Source organism: Palaemon carinicauda, chromosome 10 (genome assembly GCF_036898095.1).
Source record: "Palaemon carinicauda isolate YSFRI2023 chromosome 10, ASM3689809v2, whole genome shotgun sequence".
NCBI classification, from domain to species: domain Eukaryota; kingdom Metazoa; phylum Arthropoda; class Malacostraca; order Decapoda; family Palaemonidae; genus Palaemon; species Palaemon carinicauda.
Window position 1 is genome coordinate 116,125,494 of NC_090734.1, and position 20,008 is coordinate 116,145,501.

Here is a 20,008-nt window from a genome sequence, read left to right on the forward strand (position 1 = left end):
GTTGTTCCTAGCTATACTGAATCAAACTGATTTGAGTCCCATTACACAACACTTACTAGGAAAAGCTGTACCAAGCAAGGCTAAGAAGTGTCATGGTGAGTGAACACGGAGGGAGTAAAGCTAAATTAAAATCTGTTGAGTTGTTCCTAGCTATACTGAATCAAACTGATTTGAGTCCCATTACACAACACTTACTAAGAAAAGCTGTACCAAGCCAGGCTAAGAAGTGTCATGGTGAGTGAACACGGAGGGAGTAAAGCTAAATCAAAATCTGTTGAGTTGTTCCTAGCTATACTGAATCAAACTGATTTGAGTCCCATTACACAACACTTACTAAGAAAAGCTGTACCAAGACAGGCTAAGAAGTGTCATGGTGAGTGAACACGGAGGGAGTAAAGCTAAATCAAAATCTGTTGAATTGTTCCTAGCTATACTGAATCAAACTGATTTGAGTCCCATTACACAACACTTACTAAGAAAAGCTGTACCAAGCCAGGCTAAGAAGTGTCATGGTGAGTGAACACGGAGGGAGTAAAGCTAAATCAAAATCTGTTGAGTTGTTCCTAGCTATACTGAATCAAACTGATTTGAGTCCCATTACACAACACTTACTAAGAAAAGCTGTACCAAGCCAGGCTAAGAAGTGTCATGGTGAGTGAACACGGAGGGAGTAAATATAAATAAAAATCTGTTGAGTTGTTCCTAGCTATACTGAATCAAACTGATTTGAGTCCCATTACACAACACTTACTAGGAAAAGCTGTACCAAGCCAGGCTAAGAAGTGTCATGGTGAGTGAACACGGAGGGAGTAAAGCTAAATCAAAATCTGTTGAGTTGTTCCTAGCTATACTGAATCAAACTGATTTGAGTCCCATTACACAACACTTACTAGGAAAAGCTGTACCAAGCCAGGCTAAGAAGTGTCATGGTGAGTGAACACGGAGGGAGTAAAGCTAAATCAAAATCTGTTGAGTTGTTCCTAGCTATACTGAATCAAACTGATTTGAGTCCCATTACACAACACTTACTAAGAAAAGCTGTACCAAGCCAGGCTAAGAAGTGTCATGGTGAGTGAACACGGAGGGAGTAAAGCTAAATCAAAATCTGTTGAGTTGTTCCTAGCTATACTGAATCAAACTGATTTGAGTCCCATTACACAACACTTACTAGGAAAAGCTGTACCAAGCCAGGCTAAGAAGTGTCATGGTGAGTGAACACGGAGGGAGTAAAGCTAAATTAAAATCTGTTGAGTTGTTCCTAGCTATACTGAATCAAACTGATTTGAGTCCCATTACACAACACTTACTAGGAAAAGCTGTACCAAGCCAGGCTAAGAAGTGTCATGGTGAGTGAACACGGAGGGAGTAAAGCTAAATTAAAATCTGTTGAGTTGTTCCTAGCTATACTGAATCAAACTGATTTGAGTCCCATTACACAACACTTACTAAGAAAAGCTGTACCAAGCCAGGCTAAGAAGTGTCATGGTGAGTGAACACGGAGGGAGTAAAGCTAAATCAAAATCTGTTGAGTTGTTCCTAGCTATACTGAATCAAACTGATTTGAGTCCCATTACACAACACTTACTAAGAAAAGCTGTACCAAGCCAGGCTAAGAAGTGTCATGGTGAGTGAACACGGAGGGAGTGAAGCTAAATTAAAATCTGTTGAGTTGTTCCTAGCTATACTGAATCAAACTGATTTGAGTCCCATTACACAACACTTACTAAGAAAAGCTGTACCAAGCCAGGCTAAGAAGTGTCATGGTGAGTGAACACGGAGGGAGTAAAGCTAAATAAAAATCTGTTGAGTTGTTCCTAGCTATACTGAATCAAACTGATTTGAGTCCCATTACACAACACTTACTAGGAAAAGCTGTACCAAGCCAGGCTAAGAAGTGTCATGGTGAGTGAACACGGAGGGAGTAAAGCTAAATCAAAATCTGTTGAGTTGTTCCTAGCTATACTGAATCAAACTGATTTGAGTCCCATTACACAACACTTACTAAGAAAAGCTGTACCAAGCCAGGCTAAGAAGTGTCATGGTGAGTGAACACGGAGGGAGTAAAGCTAAATCAAAATCTGTTGAGTTGTTCCTAGCTATACTGAATCAAACTGATTTGAGTCCCATTACACAACACTTACTAAGAAAAGCTGTACCAAGCCAGGCTAAGAAGTGTCATGGTGAGTGAACACGGAGGGAGTAAAGCTAAATCAAAATCTGTTGAGTTGTTCCTAGCTATACTGAATCAAACTGATTTGAGTCCCATTACACAACACTTACTAGGAAAAGCTGTACCAAGCCAGGCTAAGAAGTGTCATGGTGAGTGAACACGGAGGGAGTAAAGCTAAATTAAAATCTGTTGAGTTGTTCCTAGCTATACTGAATCAAACTGATTTGAGTCCCATTACACAACACTTACTAGGAAAAGCTGTACCAAGCTAGGCTAAGAAGTGTCATGGTGAGTGAACACGGAGGGAGTAAAGCTAAATTAAAATCTGTTGAGTTGTTCCTAGCTATACTGAATCAAACTGATTTGAGTCCCATTACACAACACTTACTAAGAAAAGCTGTACCAAGCCAGGCTAAGAAGTGTCATGGTGAGTGAACACGGAGGGAGTAAAGCTAAATCAAAATCTGTTGAGTTGTTCCTAGCTATACTGAATCAAACTGATTTGAGTCCCATTACACAACACTTACTAAGAAAAGCTGTACCAAGCCAGGCTAAGAAGTGTCATGGTGAGTGAACACGGAGGGAGTAAAGCTAAATCAAAATCCGTTGAGTTGTTCCTAGCTATACTGAATCAAACTGATTTGAGTCCCATTACACAACACTTACTAAGAAAAGCTGTACCAAGACAGGCTAAGAAGTATCATGGTGAGTGAACTTTGTGTATTGAAACAATTCCACCTGGCGTTGAGCCATGCAGAGATCATGCTTACCAAATAAACACTGGTTGGGTCAATCTAAACTTAATCTCAGATAATTCAATCAGAATTAAGTTTAGCAGGTCTCCAAAGTCAAGTTCTGACATTCTTTCTGGTTTCATTAAAGGTAATTTTACTTCTTAGCAAACTGAACTTTCAAGTCAATTATGACGTTTTGGAAAAGGTCTCCTTAGCTTTCTTAGATGAAGTTTCAAATTTTGACAAATCACCAAAGCTCTTTGTATTTTTTAAATCAAAACGTTACTATCTCAAATATAATTGTATAATTGCAATGTGTTCCAGAGTGCCTAAATTTTATATTCAAAATAAAAAATTGCACGTTTTATACAAATCTGAACACACAGATGAAGAATATATGCACTCAACTCTTTCAACGAAGTAGGTCAGAGTTGTTACTTGATGGTGTAATGTTAACAAGAAAAAGACCTGCAATTCCTCTTTGATTATGTGTGACCCTTTCATGTTATCAGGTGTTCTCTCGTCTTTCTATAGATTAAGTGTTCCTTACCTTCCTCATAGAAAGATAGTCCATCCCCTTCCCTATCTGATATGACCAGGATATGAGGTCAGACTGAGTGAGGTTCTCCTTCATGGGTGTCATGTCTGAGTATACGGAAGGGGCATGGTCAGATGCGCTGGAGGTTGCGACTGTAGGAGCCAAAGAAATTGGTCATTAGTAGAATAAACGGGAAAGACGGAATGTGAGGTATGAAAACAGCAGAAGAGAAAGGTAGCGGTTGGTAGAGAAAAAATAAGGGAATAGGCATACACTCCTTAAATTCTTATCTTATATCTATACTGTACATCCTTTCAATATTGTGAAATTTAGGGTACTGTACAGCAGTACCTCGGTTTCAGAGTTTAATACCTTCCGGGAGCGACCTCGGGACACAAAATACTCGTAAACCAAAACAATTTTTCCCATTAGAAATAAAGGGAATTCACTCAATGCATTACGCACACCCATAAATACATGTATGTACTCATTCTTTAAGTTTTGTAATGTTACTGTATTCATCAGAAATTAATACAAATTAATAGTTCATAAAAAAAGAAAGTATTTATAAATTATCTCGAACTTTACCTTTGAAGATAGTCGTGGCTGGGGTGAGGGAAACAAGAAAGGAGGAGGAGGAGGAGGTTACTGCTTGAAGGGAGAATCTCCCTCTATGAAAATTCCTGGTAAAATATTGAGAGTTCTCTCTCTTGAATGGCGTTCACTATCACTAACTGAATCACTTAATTAAGCCTTTAGGACACTTTGTCATCTTTTTTTATACTCTTACATTCAACTTTTACAAGGAACCTATCTAGAGACGACTGCTTTTGTCTCATTGTCTCTAAATAGATTCGTTACCCACCCTGCCAAAACTTAACCCGTGTAATGTGTTTCTACAAAAAAGTTTGCAGGGTTTTCCACATTTTCAGAATCTTTGAAGTGAGAGTTTTGTCACTCTGTTCCTCCTCATCCACAAATGAAATCTCCTCAGCTACCTCTTGTTGCTGCTCCTTATGCAACTCCAACAGCTCCTTGGTCATTAACTGCTCACTATGCTCACCCAGAAGATTGCTGATGTCATACTTGTTCACTTCTAACCCAATTATCTAGCCCATGAACACAATTTCATCGTCAGCGACTTCCTGCATGGGTTCGAATCCCTTAAATAGCGTTCATCAACGCATTCAGGCCACATTTTCCTTAATGCAGAGTTGAGGGTTTTCTTGGTGACCCCTTTCCAAGCTTTATAAATCACTTTCAGTCAGGGGACGATGTGGAAATGTTCTTTACTAAACTCTCGGAGGGTGAGCATGGTCCTTTCAGTGACCTTGGAACATTGCCTTTGTATACAGCTTTTTGAAATTTGAGATCACCTCCTGATCCATGGGTTAGAGAATTGGAGTGGTGTTGAGTGGCAGAAACTTAATTCTAAAGAATCTGAATTCCTCCATTAGCTCCTCTTCCGTGGTTGATGAATGGGCAGGGGCACTGTCTATAAGCAATATGATTTAGAGTATGAGGTTCTTGGCCAAAAGTTACTTTTTTACCTCAGGACCATAAACCTCATTGATTCATTTCCCAAACAAAATTTGTTACCCAAGCCTTGCTGTTTAGCCTCCACATGACATTAGGTTGCTTCTTTTGCCTCTTGTTCTTTTTAAAGGCTTGTGGATTCTCCGAGTGATACACCATGAGAGGTTTGGTTTTGTAAACCCCACTGGCCTTTGCACAGAACATCGGGGTTAGACAGTCTTTCAAGGGCTTGTGATAGGAAATTTCCTTTTCTTCTGTAGTAATAAAGTTCTTCCTGGACATCTTCCTGCAGAACAGACCGTTTTCGTTGCAGTTGAACACTTGCTGAGGCTTGAAAGACTCGGAATCCGTGAACCTTTCAAATTTGGAAGTGAATGCCTCTACTGCCTTGCCATCAGAGCTTGCAGTCTTACCATGACATTAAGGATGCCTGTTCCTTTCTTGAAGTTTTCAAACAAGTCTCGCTTTGAATGTTCCCTTTTCTTTGTCTGCTGATGTACCAGGCTCATTTTTCATAAGGCCAGCATAGAAAAACTTTAATAAGGCCAGCATAGAAAAACTTTAATTTTTCACAAAAGATGTTCTCTGTTATCGTATCTCCTGCTAACTGCTTCTCATTGATCTAGAAAAGAAGCAGATTTTCCACATTAACAAGAATATGTGGTCATTGTTTCGCCAATGTAAGCACTCTTATCTCAGCATCAGTTGCTTTGATTTCTTCTTTTTCCTAAGAACTATGTAAATCATCGACGTTGTACGATTATATGTTTTTGCACCACACGTACCTTGATCATGCTTTTCAATAATTTCTTTTATCACCTCAAGGTAATCATCTTCTTACCATCCTTCTTAATCATCTTGGGGGGCCATTGTTTAGATGCTGTATTGTATTGTTAATATTGTTAACTTGGCTTGAACAATAGCTATCATAATTCTATAAAGAATACGCAGTCACAACTTTACAAGAAACACTTCTACAGACGCTCGCAAGATAACATTAGGTGATGTTAGTACAAGCACTGTAGAGAAAGCGAGAGATTTAATATCTAAGCACAGAGGGGGAGCCGTGGGAGCACGGATACGAGCTAAGGCATACGAAACTGGTGTAAAAATCACTTGAACACCACATGGGTGGTGTTAGGGTAATGTGCAACTTTTCTGCGCATTGCGTGCTAGTCTTTTTAGTATTTGTCCACAAACATTACAATCAGGAGAGAAAATTTTGCTTGCAGACTAATACAATTTTCATATACTAATTCAAATTTTTATGCTCATACACCAGTTTGCTTGTATTTTGAGTTGCTTGTATACCAAGATACCTCTGTATATCTGTTTGATGTTTGATTAACCAACCTTTCAGTGAGTATTTACTCAAATTTTCCTTACTTTTTCTTGAGTTTCCAGAATTATAACATCCTTTTGGACTTTAAAGAGGGATTGTTATGATTGGAGATGAAGTGTAAAGATGAGTCTCTTCAATGCAGGTCAACTAGATATGATTAAGAAATCTCTACTCTTTGTGCATAAGAACATCTAAGACATTGGGCACATACAATAAAAGTAAACTCTTTCAATTTCCCAATGATTTTGGATGCATTTCCCTCTGAAAACCTTGACTCTAAGTTCTTGAAATGAAGTAAAGAAATTGTACCTATACACAGTAATAACTAAGTTCACAACTCTCATTTGTTCTGGGAGCGAACCCGCAAACTAAAATGCTCGTATATTAAAAACAATTTTTCCTATAAGAAATAAAGGAAATTCACTCAATACCTTCCACACATCCATATATAAATGTATACACTCCTTTTTAAAGTTTGTACTGGTAATTATGGAACAATGTATAACGCTGAACATTAGAAAGGGATCAAAATTAATAATTCACAATGAAAAATAAATACATACAATTGATAATTCAATTGGCATGAAAATTAGATGAAAAAGTGTTGCCATGTAGACATGTCAACACTCCCTCATGATCTCATGCAGTAGCTGGTGAAGGGCGTCCAAATTTCTCATGCTGGCATGATGTGGCATGTAAGTGCTGTTGTAAGTGTAGCTAAGGCTGTACGCGGAGATTTTCAGCTTGACGCACTGGAAAGAGGTTATAGCAATGTGGAATAGCCACTGAGAATTCTATGATCCCACCTGGCAGTGTAGCCATCCAATAGGCTGTGATTGTGTTTTCTTTTAAGTGGTCTTCCTAGCTGGCGTAGTACCTGTACAGGCGTTTTTTTCGAAACCTCAAATCATTATTACACTGACACTCGCTAGCGGATGCAATACTCGTAACCAAGTTCAAATATGTATGCTCGTATTACAATTTGTTTGCATTAAAATTTGCCAGTAAACCAAAGTAGGCTACTAATATACTAGGTAAGATATAGAAATACAGTAAGTCAATGGTAAACCAGTGCACTATCATGAAGGATAAGAATTAATTTTACCTCAGACTTAGTGTATTCCCTACTTTTTGCCATACGTACACTGATGGGGGTTATACGGAGGATCTAGATGACTCGGTTCATGTCATTCAGCATCGAATCTCTCTTGACATCACTTCCTGAAGCAGATGATGCTGGATGAGAGGAGCGAGTGTCATCCTTACACAGTCTGTCGAGGAGAGGAGCAACAACAATGAAAATAGATTCAATATGGCAGTATTCAAGAATCTAACCTTTGCATTTTTAAATCGGTTTCAGAATTCAGTTTACATATAGAAGATGGGCCAAACTAAGATTTTTTAAAACCTTCGTACCATTTGAATCGTCAAATACTGACTTGGAATTTTGCAAAGGTCTTGATAACATTTTAACAAACTTATAACATTTCTGTTGTGGGAATTTAGTTATAGTATTCCTCTGTTTTGTAAATTTCAATTAGAATGTTTTTTTTTGGGGGGGGAAGAACATAAAATTACCATAGAATTTTCGGAAATTATCTATCTGAAACTGTTATCAGGATATACAATACTGCTGTGGATACATCAAATAACAGGGTACCAAAAGAAATCTACCAAGTTAGATGGCATCATAATCTGTGTTGGTTCATGAATATCATTGATTAACTCTCCTATGTAAATATGTGTGCAAAAGCATAGTAACAAAGTTAAAGTTCTTAAAAAAAGAATTGAAAACTCCCTTAGCCACACAATAACAAAGGCATTACCAGATTCAGTAAAAACAAAACTTTTATCTAAGAAGCAAATCATTATGAGGAAACGCTTGTCTATTATATCTAGCCATTTACTATTACCGGTGATGAGAAGATCTATCAGGGGATAAAGTATATTGTAAGTTCATATCATATTCAGGAAAATATTAATGAAAACATTTATCAAAACAAGAGCAATCAGAGATTTTAGGCCTCTACCAGTGAATATTGCCAACATGTTACTCAAGTCTATGGACAAAATACTATTTTTTATATGCTAAACCTGGAGGAATCCACTATAACATTTAACTTAAGTCTACGGACAGCATGTCCCTCTTTTCACATGCTGACTGTAGATGGTGAAAAGTGCAAAGTTGATCCAGAATTATGATCTTGATCCGGATCATCTCCAAAATTTAATGGCGTCGTCCATGACCCAAGGTCTATCTGTGGTGAAAATGTAGTCAAAATCCGTCGAGTAGTTTTGACGTTATCCTTTCCACAGACAAACACATGGACAAATAAAAGATTAAACCGACTCTATATTACAACCTTGGCGGAGATAATAATCATCCACATAGGCAGCAAATCTATATATACATATTTTTTAGATTATTGATCACTCCTTTACTAAAAATTCAACACGAAAAAGGTATAGAATATAAATTCTAGTGTCCCTAGAGAAATTTAAATAATGCAGAATTTATACACACAATGCAGATACAGAAGATTCAGCTTTCCTATCAGAATGGCTGCGGGGTCCGGTTGCATTCTTGTCCAGTACAAAGTTGTTCCTGTGTCGTAGGAGGTAATCTCGAAGGTTGCCATGGCGGCAGTACTCGATTATCACCAGAAGTTCTCCTGTTGTACAGGCAATTATTAGTTTCCAGTTCATTCTGGTTTTGAATGTGAGTTCATTGATAAGAAAATGACTTCAGACTTGTTCTTGGCCATGGACATTTAAGCCAATGAATATTATGTATTTGTATTAATAATTAGTAGGAAACTGACTGATGTTTATGACACCAAAGTGTTTACTAACTCTGAGTCAAGGAGGGAAGTTTCAAACATAAATTGTTCAAAATAAATTCATGACAAATAGACTCAATCGCAACCCCATCCTCCACTCTCCTTGGCGATGATGCTGTCTGTCTAGCATTCTTTAGCCCTTACATATACCAGGAATGCAATGTTACTTATTCACGTCTATTGAAATAGAAACACATACAGCAGCAAAACTGTCATAAGCTTTCTTTCCATACAGATACAAAAAGTTCATGTAGCTTTTTACCAGTTTTTGCAATTCCCCATTTAATTCATATGGTGATATATAGAGCCATCATAATTAATTTCACGTCTTTTGTTTCTGATAAATTTTACTGCCATTCCCTTCTCTAACGACATACCTTTACTGTACTTTATCCCTGCTCTGATAGGCTACTTAAAAAAGATGCAGAGAAATTATTGTCAAATCAAAGCGTCCAATTCTTTAGAAAACTTGATTCCTCAAAAGAAAAAGTTATTAGTAAAGAATACAGTTACTATTCATTGATAAGCATTTTCAAAATCAATATACGATGTATATAGTTCACAAACATATTGTTTCTTACAATGGCACCATTAATCTCATAAATAAACAGGAGTTATTACTCTAAAGCTATCATGCTCAATCAGACACTCTATACAAGGCAAGCCCTTACATTTAAGTTGTGAAATATCTTTTGTTGTTTAGTGCAGCTTGCAAAACATAGAAATACAAAACGCATATCTAAAATGCCATCACGATCCTGAAGGACAACTGTTGTTGCACTGAAAACAAATAACGTCTATTGCTTCCTGACCTTTTGTTGCCAAATTTTCTGAACAAATTCCAAGTAAGTTGAGGACATTTGCGTGTCTGCCGATGTGCATCATGATCTTGACCTCAGCAATGAGCTCCTTCCTGAACACTTCATTAGACCGAGACTTGGCCGTCTTCACTGCAACGGTTGTTTGCAATTCATTTGCTCGAAGGCCATCCACCTTTGCTTGGAAGACATGCCCAAACTCCCCCTCTCCAATGAGTTTTCCTGTTAATTGAATAACATACATTAATTGACTGTTAAAAGAGGGACTTGGATAAGACATAATATTTGCATAGAATTGTGATATTAATCAGTTCAAAGTGACAACAGATTCTTTTCGGTATGAATCAAGCATAGCTCTTTTTTTTTTATTTAGCTGTAAAATGAGAAAAAAATTCCATGGATGATAGTAAATAATAAATAGGTAATTAACAAAGAATCCAATACGTACCAAACTCAATGCGGCTTCTTGCTATCTCAAATTGCATATCACAAGGCAAGAGATGAGCTTGTTGGGTGAGCCCTAACTCGGGGTTGAGACGATCCGGCGCGCCTTTCATGAACTGCTCCACCTCTTCTAGCATAAAATTCCTCTTTCTTTTCTATGGATCATATAAGAGAATTTAACTTATTTCTTCCTCTCTCAGTCATGCAAGATGAGAAACTAAGATACCTTGGCTTTTTTTTTCTTATAATTTACAGAAGGGGAATGTCAAATACTTTGGAAACTAACGAGTAGGATTCAATCTAGAAATGTGATAGCTTAAAGAGTAAATTCATGGATAACTAAGGCAGGATTTAATCAAGAACTTTGGTAACTTAAGATGAAGATTAAGGTTATTAATTGCCTTAAAAATAATGAAAGGAGTTAACATGAAAATTATTGGCAAATGTCTTATAAAAACTAAAGCAAAGCTAGGGGATCAAAAAGATAGAGCATATAGAGTGTACCTTAGATATTTTATGTGTGTATAGTTGTGTTATCTATATTATCATTTGCCTAACCTATGCAAGTATATGAAAGCAGAGGTAATTAGGAATGTATTATGTTATATTCACTTTATAGTCTTAGTATATATCATCGTTGTTTTATCTAAGTGAGAGCATTTTCTTGTATTTCAGTTGTCAACATTCTAGCCATGAGGTAGAGTGAATGTGTTGGACGCATAGTTTGCTCACATATTTATGTTGACACATGTAGTGGCTAGATATTAGATCTGTGGATGCAATGAAAGACTAATACTATATATATTTCGATGAATAACAAAGGTATTATTAGTAGGTGATAGACAACCAAGTTAAACTAGCGCGACTGAAGGAAATAAGTTTAGGGTATATACACTGTATAGTATAGAGTAATAAATCAGCCAACTGAATGTAACTGTGGGACTAGCATTGATTATGAGGTAATAAAGAAAAAAGGAGGGAAAAGGTACAGAGGATTAAAAGTAAATTAATAGTGTTATCAATCATGTCATCAAAGAAAAAATACAAAAACGCCTTTCCATACATCTTTTCTTACGAAATGTGCGACAATCCCACAGACAAGGGCAATGATGCAAAGGCCCAAGATTACGTAAATAACAACGGGAGAATGATATCCAGTGGCCACAATGAGATTCACATAGTCATGTTCCCATCCAGCTCTGTTAGATACCTGTGGATACCAGTGTGAAAGAAATAGATGGTGAAGAAGCATAAGGGTGCATCCACATGACCGGGCACTGTCTGATGGGCAAAAATCGTTACCAGATTATGAACGGTGGCAGGAATGACTGGTGATGACATTAGAAACATAAAAACCTTAAGGATGGATCTGGCGCCAAACAGTGCTACTCATTCACCAGACAAAGCTGACAAGTTATGTCTACACACAGGTACTTAACTCAGTCAAACTTTTGGGCTAAAAAGTTAGTGTTTTTCCAGCCCAATGCATTCAGATAGCATTGCTATGATGAGCAGCAAGATTAGAATGAAAACAAAGATAATGGCATTTTTGGGCTCAAGCCATGTCGTCCTGATGGAAGTTCCTTAAGGTAGCTTCCTAAGGGATATATGTACTACAGTGATATTCCTAGAGAATTTTACCTTTAGGTATCCAGAATTCTAATTCCTGGCACGAATATCCTTAAATTTTCTCTCAAGGATATCGTATAACATCAGAGGACGTATTCTTGACACGCCACATAGCAATCTGCACCCCTAATAGCGTTTACGCTTCGAGGAGGTGTGGCAGAATAGAAGGGGAGCCGTATCAAGGTTACCCCCGTTCTCGTACTACTATTGAGTATGACAACAGCGCCATTTCCACGATGGCGAACATTCCTTATTCTGTAGCGATTTTGCTCGGTGGTATTCCCTGTGGATCTAACTTTTAGATCGTTTTACAGGATTATAATTATGCTTTCTCCATCTTCTTCCGCCTCTGGAAAGTTGAGTATCGGGTCTTTACTATGAGTATATTTTAACTCCTGTTTCACAATGATATTAGAGTAATTTATTGTGCCTAAGAGCTAGGCTTCTTACTGGAGGCGCCATGGGTGCCGTCGTTCGTTAGGCATGTGTTATTTAGTTAGCCGAACGATTTCCAGTTTTAAATAGCTTTATTTAATTATCTAGCTATTTAGGCAATTATACTCGTAAAGATTTTGATAATGTGCATAATTTTCCTTTTCCATGTCAATCGTATAGTTAGAGTTTCGGTAATTTAGGTCACCAAGATCTCGTCTAGCCTAGGTAACCTAATCAAGGCGTTTTATTATACGTTCAGACATTTCCCCGGTTACCCTCGTGTATTGTTTTTTCAATTCAAGTGGAGACTGATACCTCCTAGAATTATATGAAACATTACACGTCTCCTTGGAGATTTAAGGGTAATCTCTTTTCCCTCTGAGTGTAGCTTCAGGCTACAACCCTAGTGGCCGTGCCATGAATTTTATTCAGACATGACTAGCCTAGGGTTTTTCTGTCTCTTCCCTTAAACCGCTGGTTGTGGTATACCAGCAGGTTTTGGGATTTAGCCAGAATCTCAGAGTATTTAGTCTTATGTTGGCGACCTGTCGGCAGGGCGAGTGGGTTGTAGGATACCATCATTCCCCTGTCGGCTAGGCTGCCGGCATTGGAGGCTAGCCCTCCCTAGCCGCACTTGAAGTTGTGGTAGGATACCATCTTCTCCTTGCGACTAGAGGACTAGTCCTGTGCCGCAGTCCCCTAGGCTGAAGAGTGATATTCTTCTTTTGCCTAGGATGACGTGGCACTGGAACTCTGTTTTCTCCCTTGTTGAGAGGAGGCGGCAATGCCGCCATCCCCTTAACTGTCTCGGCAATCTCTAGGGTGGAGAACTGAGACTCTCCTGTCACCTAGGATTCCGCCGATACTGAAACAGAGTTTCTTTTAAGAGGTGGTAGGACTGACAATTTTGCCAGTTCCTTTCACACGCTATACAGGACCCTGTTCCCTACCCCTCTGTCCACTTTTGATGGCCTAGCCATTGTCTTTCATTGGGCCGGCATCTTTCAACCTTACCATTGCTGGTAGGTTGCCGGAGCCGGCCAGACTCCCTCTCTAGCCATGACAACTGTCAGCAGCCATGTTGAATGTCAGTAACCATGGCTGGCGGCAGTGCATACTGCTGGCAGCCACATTATCTGTCGGATGGCTGCCGGCAACTGGCGGCTGCCGGCAACCATGATGGCTGTGAGTGGGAAGTCCCTTTCTGTCCCCAAGGTTCTTCAGTTCTCCCTTGGACTGCTATCCACAGGTTCTGTTGCCGGAATACCGCCGGCCAGGCCGGCGCAGATAAGTGCTGACTTAGATGGCAGCACACTGATGTACTGATACTGCCGGAGGCTAGCCTGCCGGCAGTATATTGGCGGCACTTTGCCGGCAATAGTACTGTAGTTGGATGGAAGCCTGAATGGTACATTCTCCCCTTCCATTAGAACCTTCTTTCTGGAGAAAGGCAGTAAGATTAGACTTTTACATCTTTCATTACTGTATACATACACAGTAAAGGAGTAGCCTTTACTCCATGCTATCTCTCTCTCTCTAGCTAGCATACTAGATATGCTGGCAAGACCTAGCTATGTCGGCAACATGCCGGCTGAACTACAGTATATGTTATACAGGTAGCCAGTATATCTACAGTATAGAATATACTGCAGATAAAAAACCACTATATATTTTATACTAGTAGTTATTTCCAATATATCTTAGATATCCATACACAGGCATTTGCTGAACCCAATCCCATATTGAATGAATATAATTTCTTCAATATCCTGATTAGAAATCAGTATTCGGATTACTCTACAATATTAAATAGCTTCAAGGCAGGGGTGATACACTCCTAACCCTTAAAGGGTAGAGCCTTTATCCTTGAGTCTTCCTGATCAGGAAACTCTATAATTTAATATTGTAAGGAAGGCTACGGCAAATAGGCTGAGTGGGATACACAATGACTCTTCCCTGTAGGAGGCAGGAAGCACTAACATTGTTTATGATTAGTGATGATGACGGATAACGGTGACGTCACTTGTCTCGATTGGTCCCCATGACCATAGAAAATGTTGTTCCGAGGTTAAGGCACTGATGAAAATCCACAGATACACTAATGTTCTGGTATGCTTCCATCAGGACGACATGGCTTGAACCCAAAAAATGGATTTTGAGCAAAGCAAAAAATCTATTTTTGGGTGAGATGGCCATGTGGTCCTGATGGACCCACCCATCTCCTCTAAAAAAGAAAAGATCTTCACAGTATCCCTCCCGTTGTACTGTATCTGTAGCCCCATGCTCAATGCTACAAGGAATGTCCGCCATCGTGGAAATGGCGCTGTTGTCATACTCAATAGTAGTACGAGAACGGGGGTAACCTTGATACGGCTCCCCTTCTATTCTGCCACACCTCCTCGAAGCGTAAACGCTATTAGGGGTGCAGATTGCTATATGGCGTGTCAAGAATACGTCCTCTGATATTATACGATATCCTTGAGAGAAAATTTAAGGATATTCGTGCCAGGAGTTAGGATTCTGGATACCTAAAGGTAAAATCCTCTAGGAATATCACTGTAGTACATATATCCCTTAGGAAGCTACCTTAAGGAACTTCCATCAGGACGACATGGCCATCTCACCCAAAAATAGTCCGTTTTAAACATTACAATTACTACATTTTGGAAAAACTGCATGGGAAATCCATGTAACAATTTTACATAAAATGCAAGATGGCTGCGAATTAGACTTCAGGAAAAGTAAACAAGAATGAACTCCAGCATACTTTAGATGATACAAATATTCATAAACATGAAGATACCATTTATGTGTGACAAACAGCTAGATTTTATAACATAAACATATTACTTCTGGAATCCTATGCCTGTCAGTATCATAATTCCTTGGCAAATTACGAACACTTGTACATGGTAGGGAGGTTGTTCACCTGTAGTGTTCTCGCTTCTGACGTCATCGGTATTCATTGCTGTTTTTCATACATTCTTGTTACAATGTTTGCCTGTCAAACACTGCCCAGTTGAGTGGACACTCCTTAAAGGATTTAGGGACCTATGTACAAAGCTTACATGATATAATTGGGCAAAAATACTGTGTCTCTGTGGTAACTACTGAATCATAATTAACCACTTTCCATTGATTTCTTTTAATAAATAGACTGGAAGACTTTTTTATAATAACTTAGCATATAGAAAGGTTACATATCAATCAAGGTTCTGTTAAGATCTTATTTGATTGTTTAATGAAATCTTGGATATCTGCAATTTATGTTTTCTCGTGCTCATAACTCTATTTTCAAGTAAAAAATCTAAAGCTGTACAATACATACATTGCATTTGTAGAGACCAGAATCACTTTCTCGGGTCAGGTAAAGGCTTAGGGTAGAACCCTCAATCTTCACCCGTGGGCGTTCATCCTTCAGTGGTTCATCGTCCTGAAAATCATTTATGAAACATTGATGGGATTGTAATGAAAGGTAGAAAATCTGTTTATTTTTCTGACCAAAGAGTCTATATCAACATGCACAATTACTGGTTCGTAAATAGCTTAACACATTTCAAAATCAACTTTTGGAAGTTGATATGAAATGAACTGTAAAGAACACAGGCATTATCGTCTTTTTACGTCACGAAACACTTCTTAGATAATCCAGCTGAATGGCAACTAGATTTCTTGAATGGTAATGCTTTACCTAGTTGTACAGTACCTAAAACTGTTATAATCCCTATCATGAGTTTTTTACTAAACTTAACTAAAGAAGCTACATCATATTATCATCCCTAACATACAGTAGTTTTATTTATATGGCATAATAGGACATCTTATATACACACTGCACATGGGATTTGTTAAAATATTCTCAGCCATTCAAATTTCACCTTATTCCTACCATGGTTGGTCTGAATAGACAATTTCTTTATTATGTTACTACGCAAGGTTTTCTGTAGTATTAAAATCATAGCTAAAAAACTATTTAATAAATTTCAAGTGTAACTTTAATTTTATGGTGAAAATGTATGTTTCTGTGGGGCGCATTTCTCTTTCAGCTCAATCAATCTTTATTAGAGTAATCTATGCCTAACGAATACCAATGAACTGCTGGAATTGGATGCACGCGAGTTCAATACAACTCAAAGTTCTGGACACATCTTATCACCTACCTTCGTCCACCTGATGATGGGATCTGGAACTCCTGTAGCTCTGCATGAGAAATTTACCACTGTCCCCAGATCCAGACTCCCGATACCTTCGACGACCTTTTCAAAGGCCTCGTGTGCCACAAGTTTAGGTGCCTGGGCCTCTGTGGTAATTTTTATGGAAATAGGATTGGATTTAGGGATTTGAGCTATTAGCCCAGAAATGGGCTTATGGGGCCATACAGCACCAAGTGCACATATGGTAAAACTATAGAGTTACACTAATAGGTTAAAGTTAGAAGACTAGGTTGCAAGATGGAACAAATGAAGCAAAAACAGTGGTAAAGTATAAGAATATAAAGCAAGTGCGGCAAGAAAAATAGCCCTTAATAAAGCTAAAGCTGAAGTTAATTAATGTTGCATATATTATATGTATATATGAGAGTTCATTCTCAATTCATTATCTGTATCTCTTTAAAACCTTAAAGACTATAAATGACCCAGAAATTTAACAATTTATTCTTTACATTTGTGAGTGATGATTTGAATAACCTACAAACTCAACTTGCAGTTCAAAAACTACTTCTTAAATTCCAAGAGAATCAACGCTATTCATCATGGTAGATCTAAATGGAGTCTAGGATGTCTCTACCTCCCTGCAGAATCCCTTTATGAATCTAATAGAAGTTTATTTTCTTACTGCTCAAAGTTTAAAGTGTGTAGCATGCAATAGCTCCTAGTATGATACTTTCGTTAATCCTCTTTCGCCCAGTTTTTATATCATTATTTTTAAAGATTAGCCTTACTAGTTTGACTCCCATCTCTAATCTTTTTTTCTTTATACAACTACATTCAACATTAAAACATTGTAAAAAAAAAAGTTTCATTTCCTTGGAAAAAATAGATGACGTGTCATTAAGGAAAATCGGTTCTGCTTACGAAACTTTGGCAACTGACCTACGAAGATCTATTGGTACCTAAGTTCTTGCCTCTCCTCTTTGCCTTTTTGTACTCATTAAGGTTAGCAATATTCTACATATTGTGGGAAAAGTACTGTATCATAAGGTAACGGATTTGATCAAGCCTTACTACAATATCCTTGCATAGAGGAAATTTCTTCCTTCATCTGTATCTCAAGGGTTGTTTAACTTCTCTCTTTGGCTGGTATGGTGGCTGTATTTTCTGTCATCTTATAATGTAGTTTACTGACACGCTTTACTCATAGCAAATTATTTTGATTATGATGTAATGCAGTAACTACCAGCAGAGAGATTGAATGCATATTGGAAAATATATGGCTGTGAATATTCTGACCAAATAGAAAAAGAACAATTGAAGTAATATAACTGCAACAATGAATATCCAGAGTATAACCTGGCCAGACTTCAAACGGATGTGAATATCATTAAACTCCATTTGTAAACTCAGTTTTAATGCTTATGTTGACTCCTTTACCTTGGACAATTATCAGCCTCTCGTCAGAGCTCAGACATCTGATCTTTGTGCCATTGTACTTGAGAAGGTCCGGGTCCAATCTCCATTCCAAGACTTCTGAAAATTCTTCTTCTTGCTTTGTGATGTTCTCTGTAATGAATTTTGACCTTCAAGTGGAATTCTTTTATATATATAGTTTCTTTGATTATGAGAAGTTATTGCCCTGGGAATTTATGGTGCCTTGATATATTTTTTTTCCAGGGATTATGAAAATAGGCACATAGGGAATGCATACTGTATTTTGTTGCATAGCATAATTATATACCTACATACATACATACATACATGCATACATACAGTATATATGTATAAAGATACCTTGATGAAAATCGATATCCTGTGAAGTCCACATGAACTCATCTGTTAAGTTCGCCATCTTGTTTTTCCTACACTTCAACAGGACCTTATCTCCCTTGATCACTTCAATGACTGATGAGGAGCTATTCACGTGTATCGGTTGCTCAGATTCTTCCCTGGTTACTTCAGCCTCAAGTGTCATAAAGGCTAGCTGACCGTAATCTGGTGAAAAAAGTAAGTCTGGAGTAGGCCTAAAAAGATATATTAAGGTTCCAACAAGTCTTAATCAGAAACCAACATGGAAGTAGTTAATAAACGTTCCATTCTTTCTCTTTTCAAGGCATGGTACTGTTATTACTTAATAAGGGAAAACTGGCCTGTTAAGGAACTTTTGCTACTTTGGTCCCTACAGAATAAGGAAGTAACTCTCTTCACTTTATTCCAATCCAAAAACTGTTTGATATTCTTATTTTCCCACCTGAAATTGCTACTGTGATATGATTGCTCAGAAATTTTCTCCATGTTTATTCCTCCCGATGCACTGGTAGATTCCTTGTGCTTCAGCAGAATCCTTCCAAATCCGCACTTTTGGCCCAACTGTTGATGTTATATCTGAAGAACCATTCACCATGACCTAGAAGGGTATTGCATTAGTCCCATAAAGTTAGAAACAACAATTTACCACATACTGGAAAGGTATCTAATTAGTCAATAATAAAGAGACAGAATTGTTAATTTAGTTTAAGAAAGAACACCAGGAAGTATCACATATCCGAACTATTACAGGTGCACTTTGACTATCTATTTACAAGCACAATACTATTATAAAAAAAATCAAGGAAGACCTTGTCACGTTCATTAACGGTGTCCCTCTGAAGAAATATTCAGATTTTGTTGTTGTTCCTTTGGCTATCAGCTGCACTCTAATCTACCTTTTATTTTTATTCATTCGCTTTTGTCTATTTCCTTCTCAGTCTAATATCTTCAAATCCTTTAGGAGTATACAAATTGGATTCAACCATTGGGCTTAACTACTTTAGAATTAATATAATAAGTCATTATACTGATTTCTTATTAATTCATTAAACTAGCATCACAGTTTTCTATATTATCTAGTAGTGTAACCTAGAGTCAATGTCAACAATTCTGAGGATGCGTGATCTTCTGCTGGCAAACCAATAATGCCTCATGATTTTCACCTTGACTGAATATTTACTGTACTTTTGAGGAGACCAACCTTTGGAAAATAAGGGAACTTTTGGCAGAAGAAAAAACAACTGAAATCGCAAAGATTGCTATGGTTCATGTAAAAAGGGTACACATCATTTCTAGGCTTTATGAATCGTCCAGTTCTTACACACTTTACAAACAGTATGTGGATTTGGTAGCTCCAGTGGCAAAAAATAGAACTTTACAGTGTCCTAAAGGTGGATACTTGAAGGTAAATCAAGGACTTTGCAGTACCCAATAATTGGGTTGCAGTGACCCAATTAAGAACTTAACAATGTCATTAAATTAAAAGCAGAGGTGAATTTAAAACTTTACAGTGACCTAAAATTAGATCTTAGGGGCTCAGTAGTTACCTTGTCAAGAAC

At 37.8% G+C, this 20,008-nt stretch overlaps 1 protein-coding gene across 1 annotated transcript in view; it reads right to left on the reverse strand.

The window, feature by feature from the left end:
* LOC137648203 (vascular endothelial growth factor receptor 1-like) overlaps positions 1-20,008 on the reverse strand; it is a 72,353-nt gene that overhangs the window by 8,730 nt on the left and 43,615 nt on the right. Inside the window, 12 exon segments of the mRNA XM_068381128.1 lie at positions 3,455-3,594; positions 7,539-7,591; positions 8,845-8,992; positions 9,973-10,200; positions 10,427-10,577; positions 11,486-11,632; positions 15,815-15,919; positions 16,647-16,786; positions 18,078-18,206; positions 18,435-18,635; positions 18,892-18,930; positions 18,933-19,047. Coding sequence (XP_068237229.1) covers positions 3,455-3,594; positions 7,539-7,591; positions 8,845-8,992; positions 9,973-10,200; positions 10,427-10,577; positions 11,486-11,632; positions 15,815-15,919; positions 16,647-16,786; positions 18,078-18,206; positions 18,435-18,635; positions 18,892-18,930; positions 18,933-19,047 — 1,596 coding nt within the window.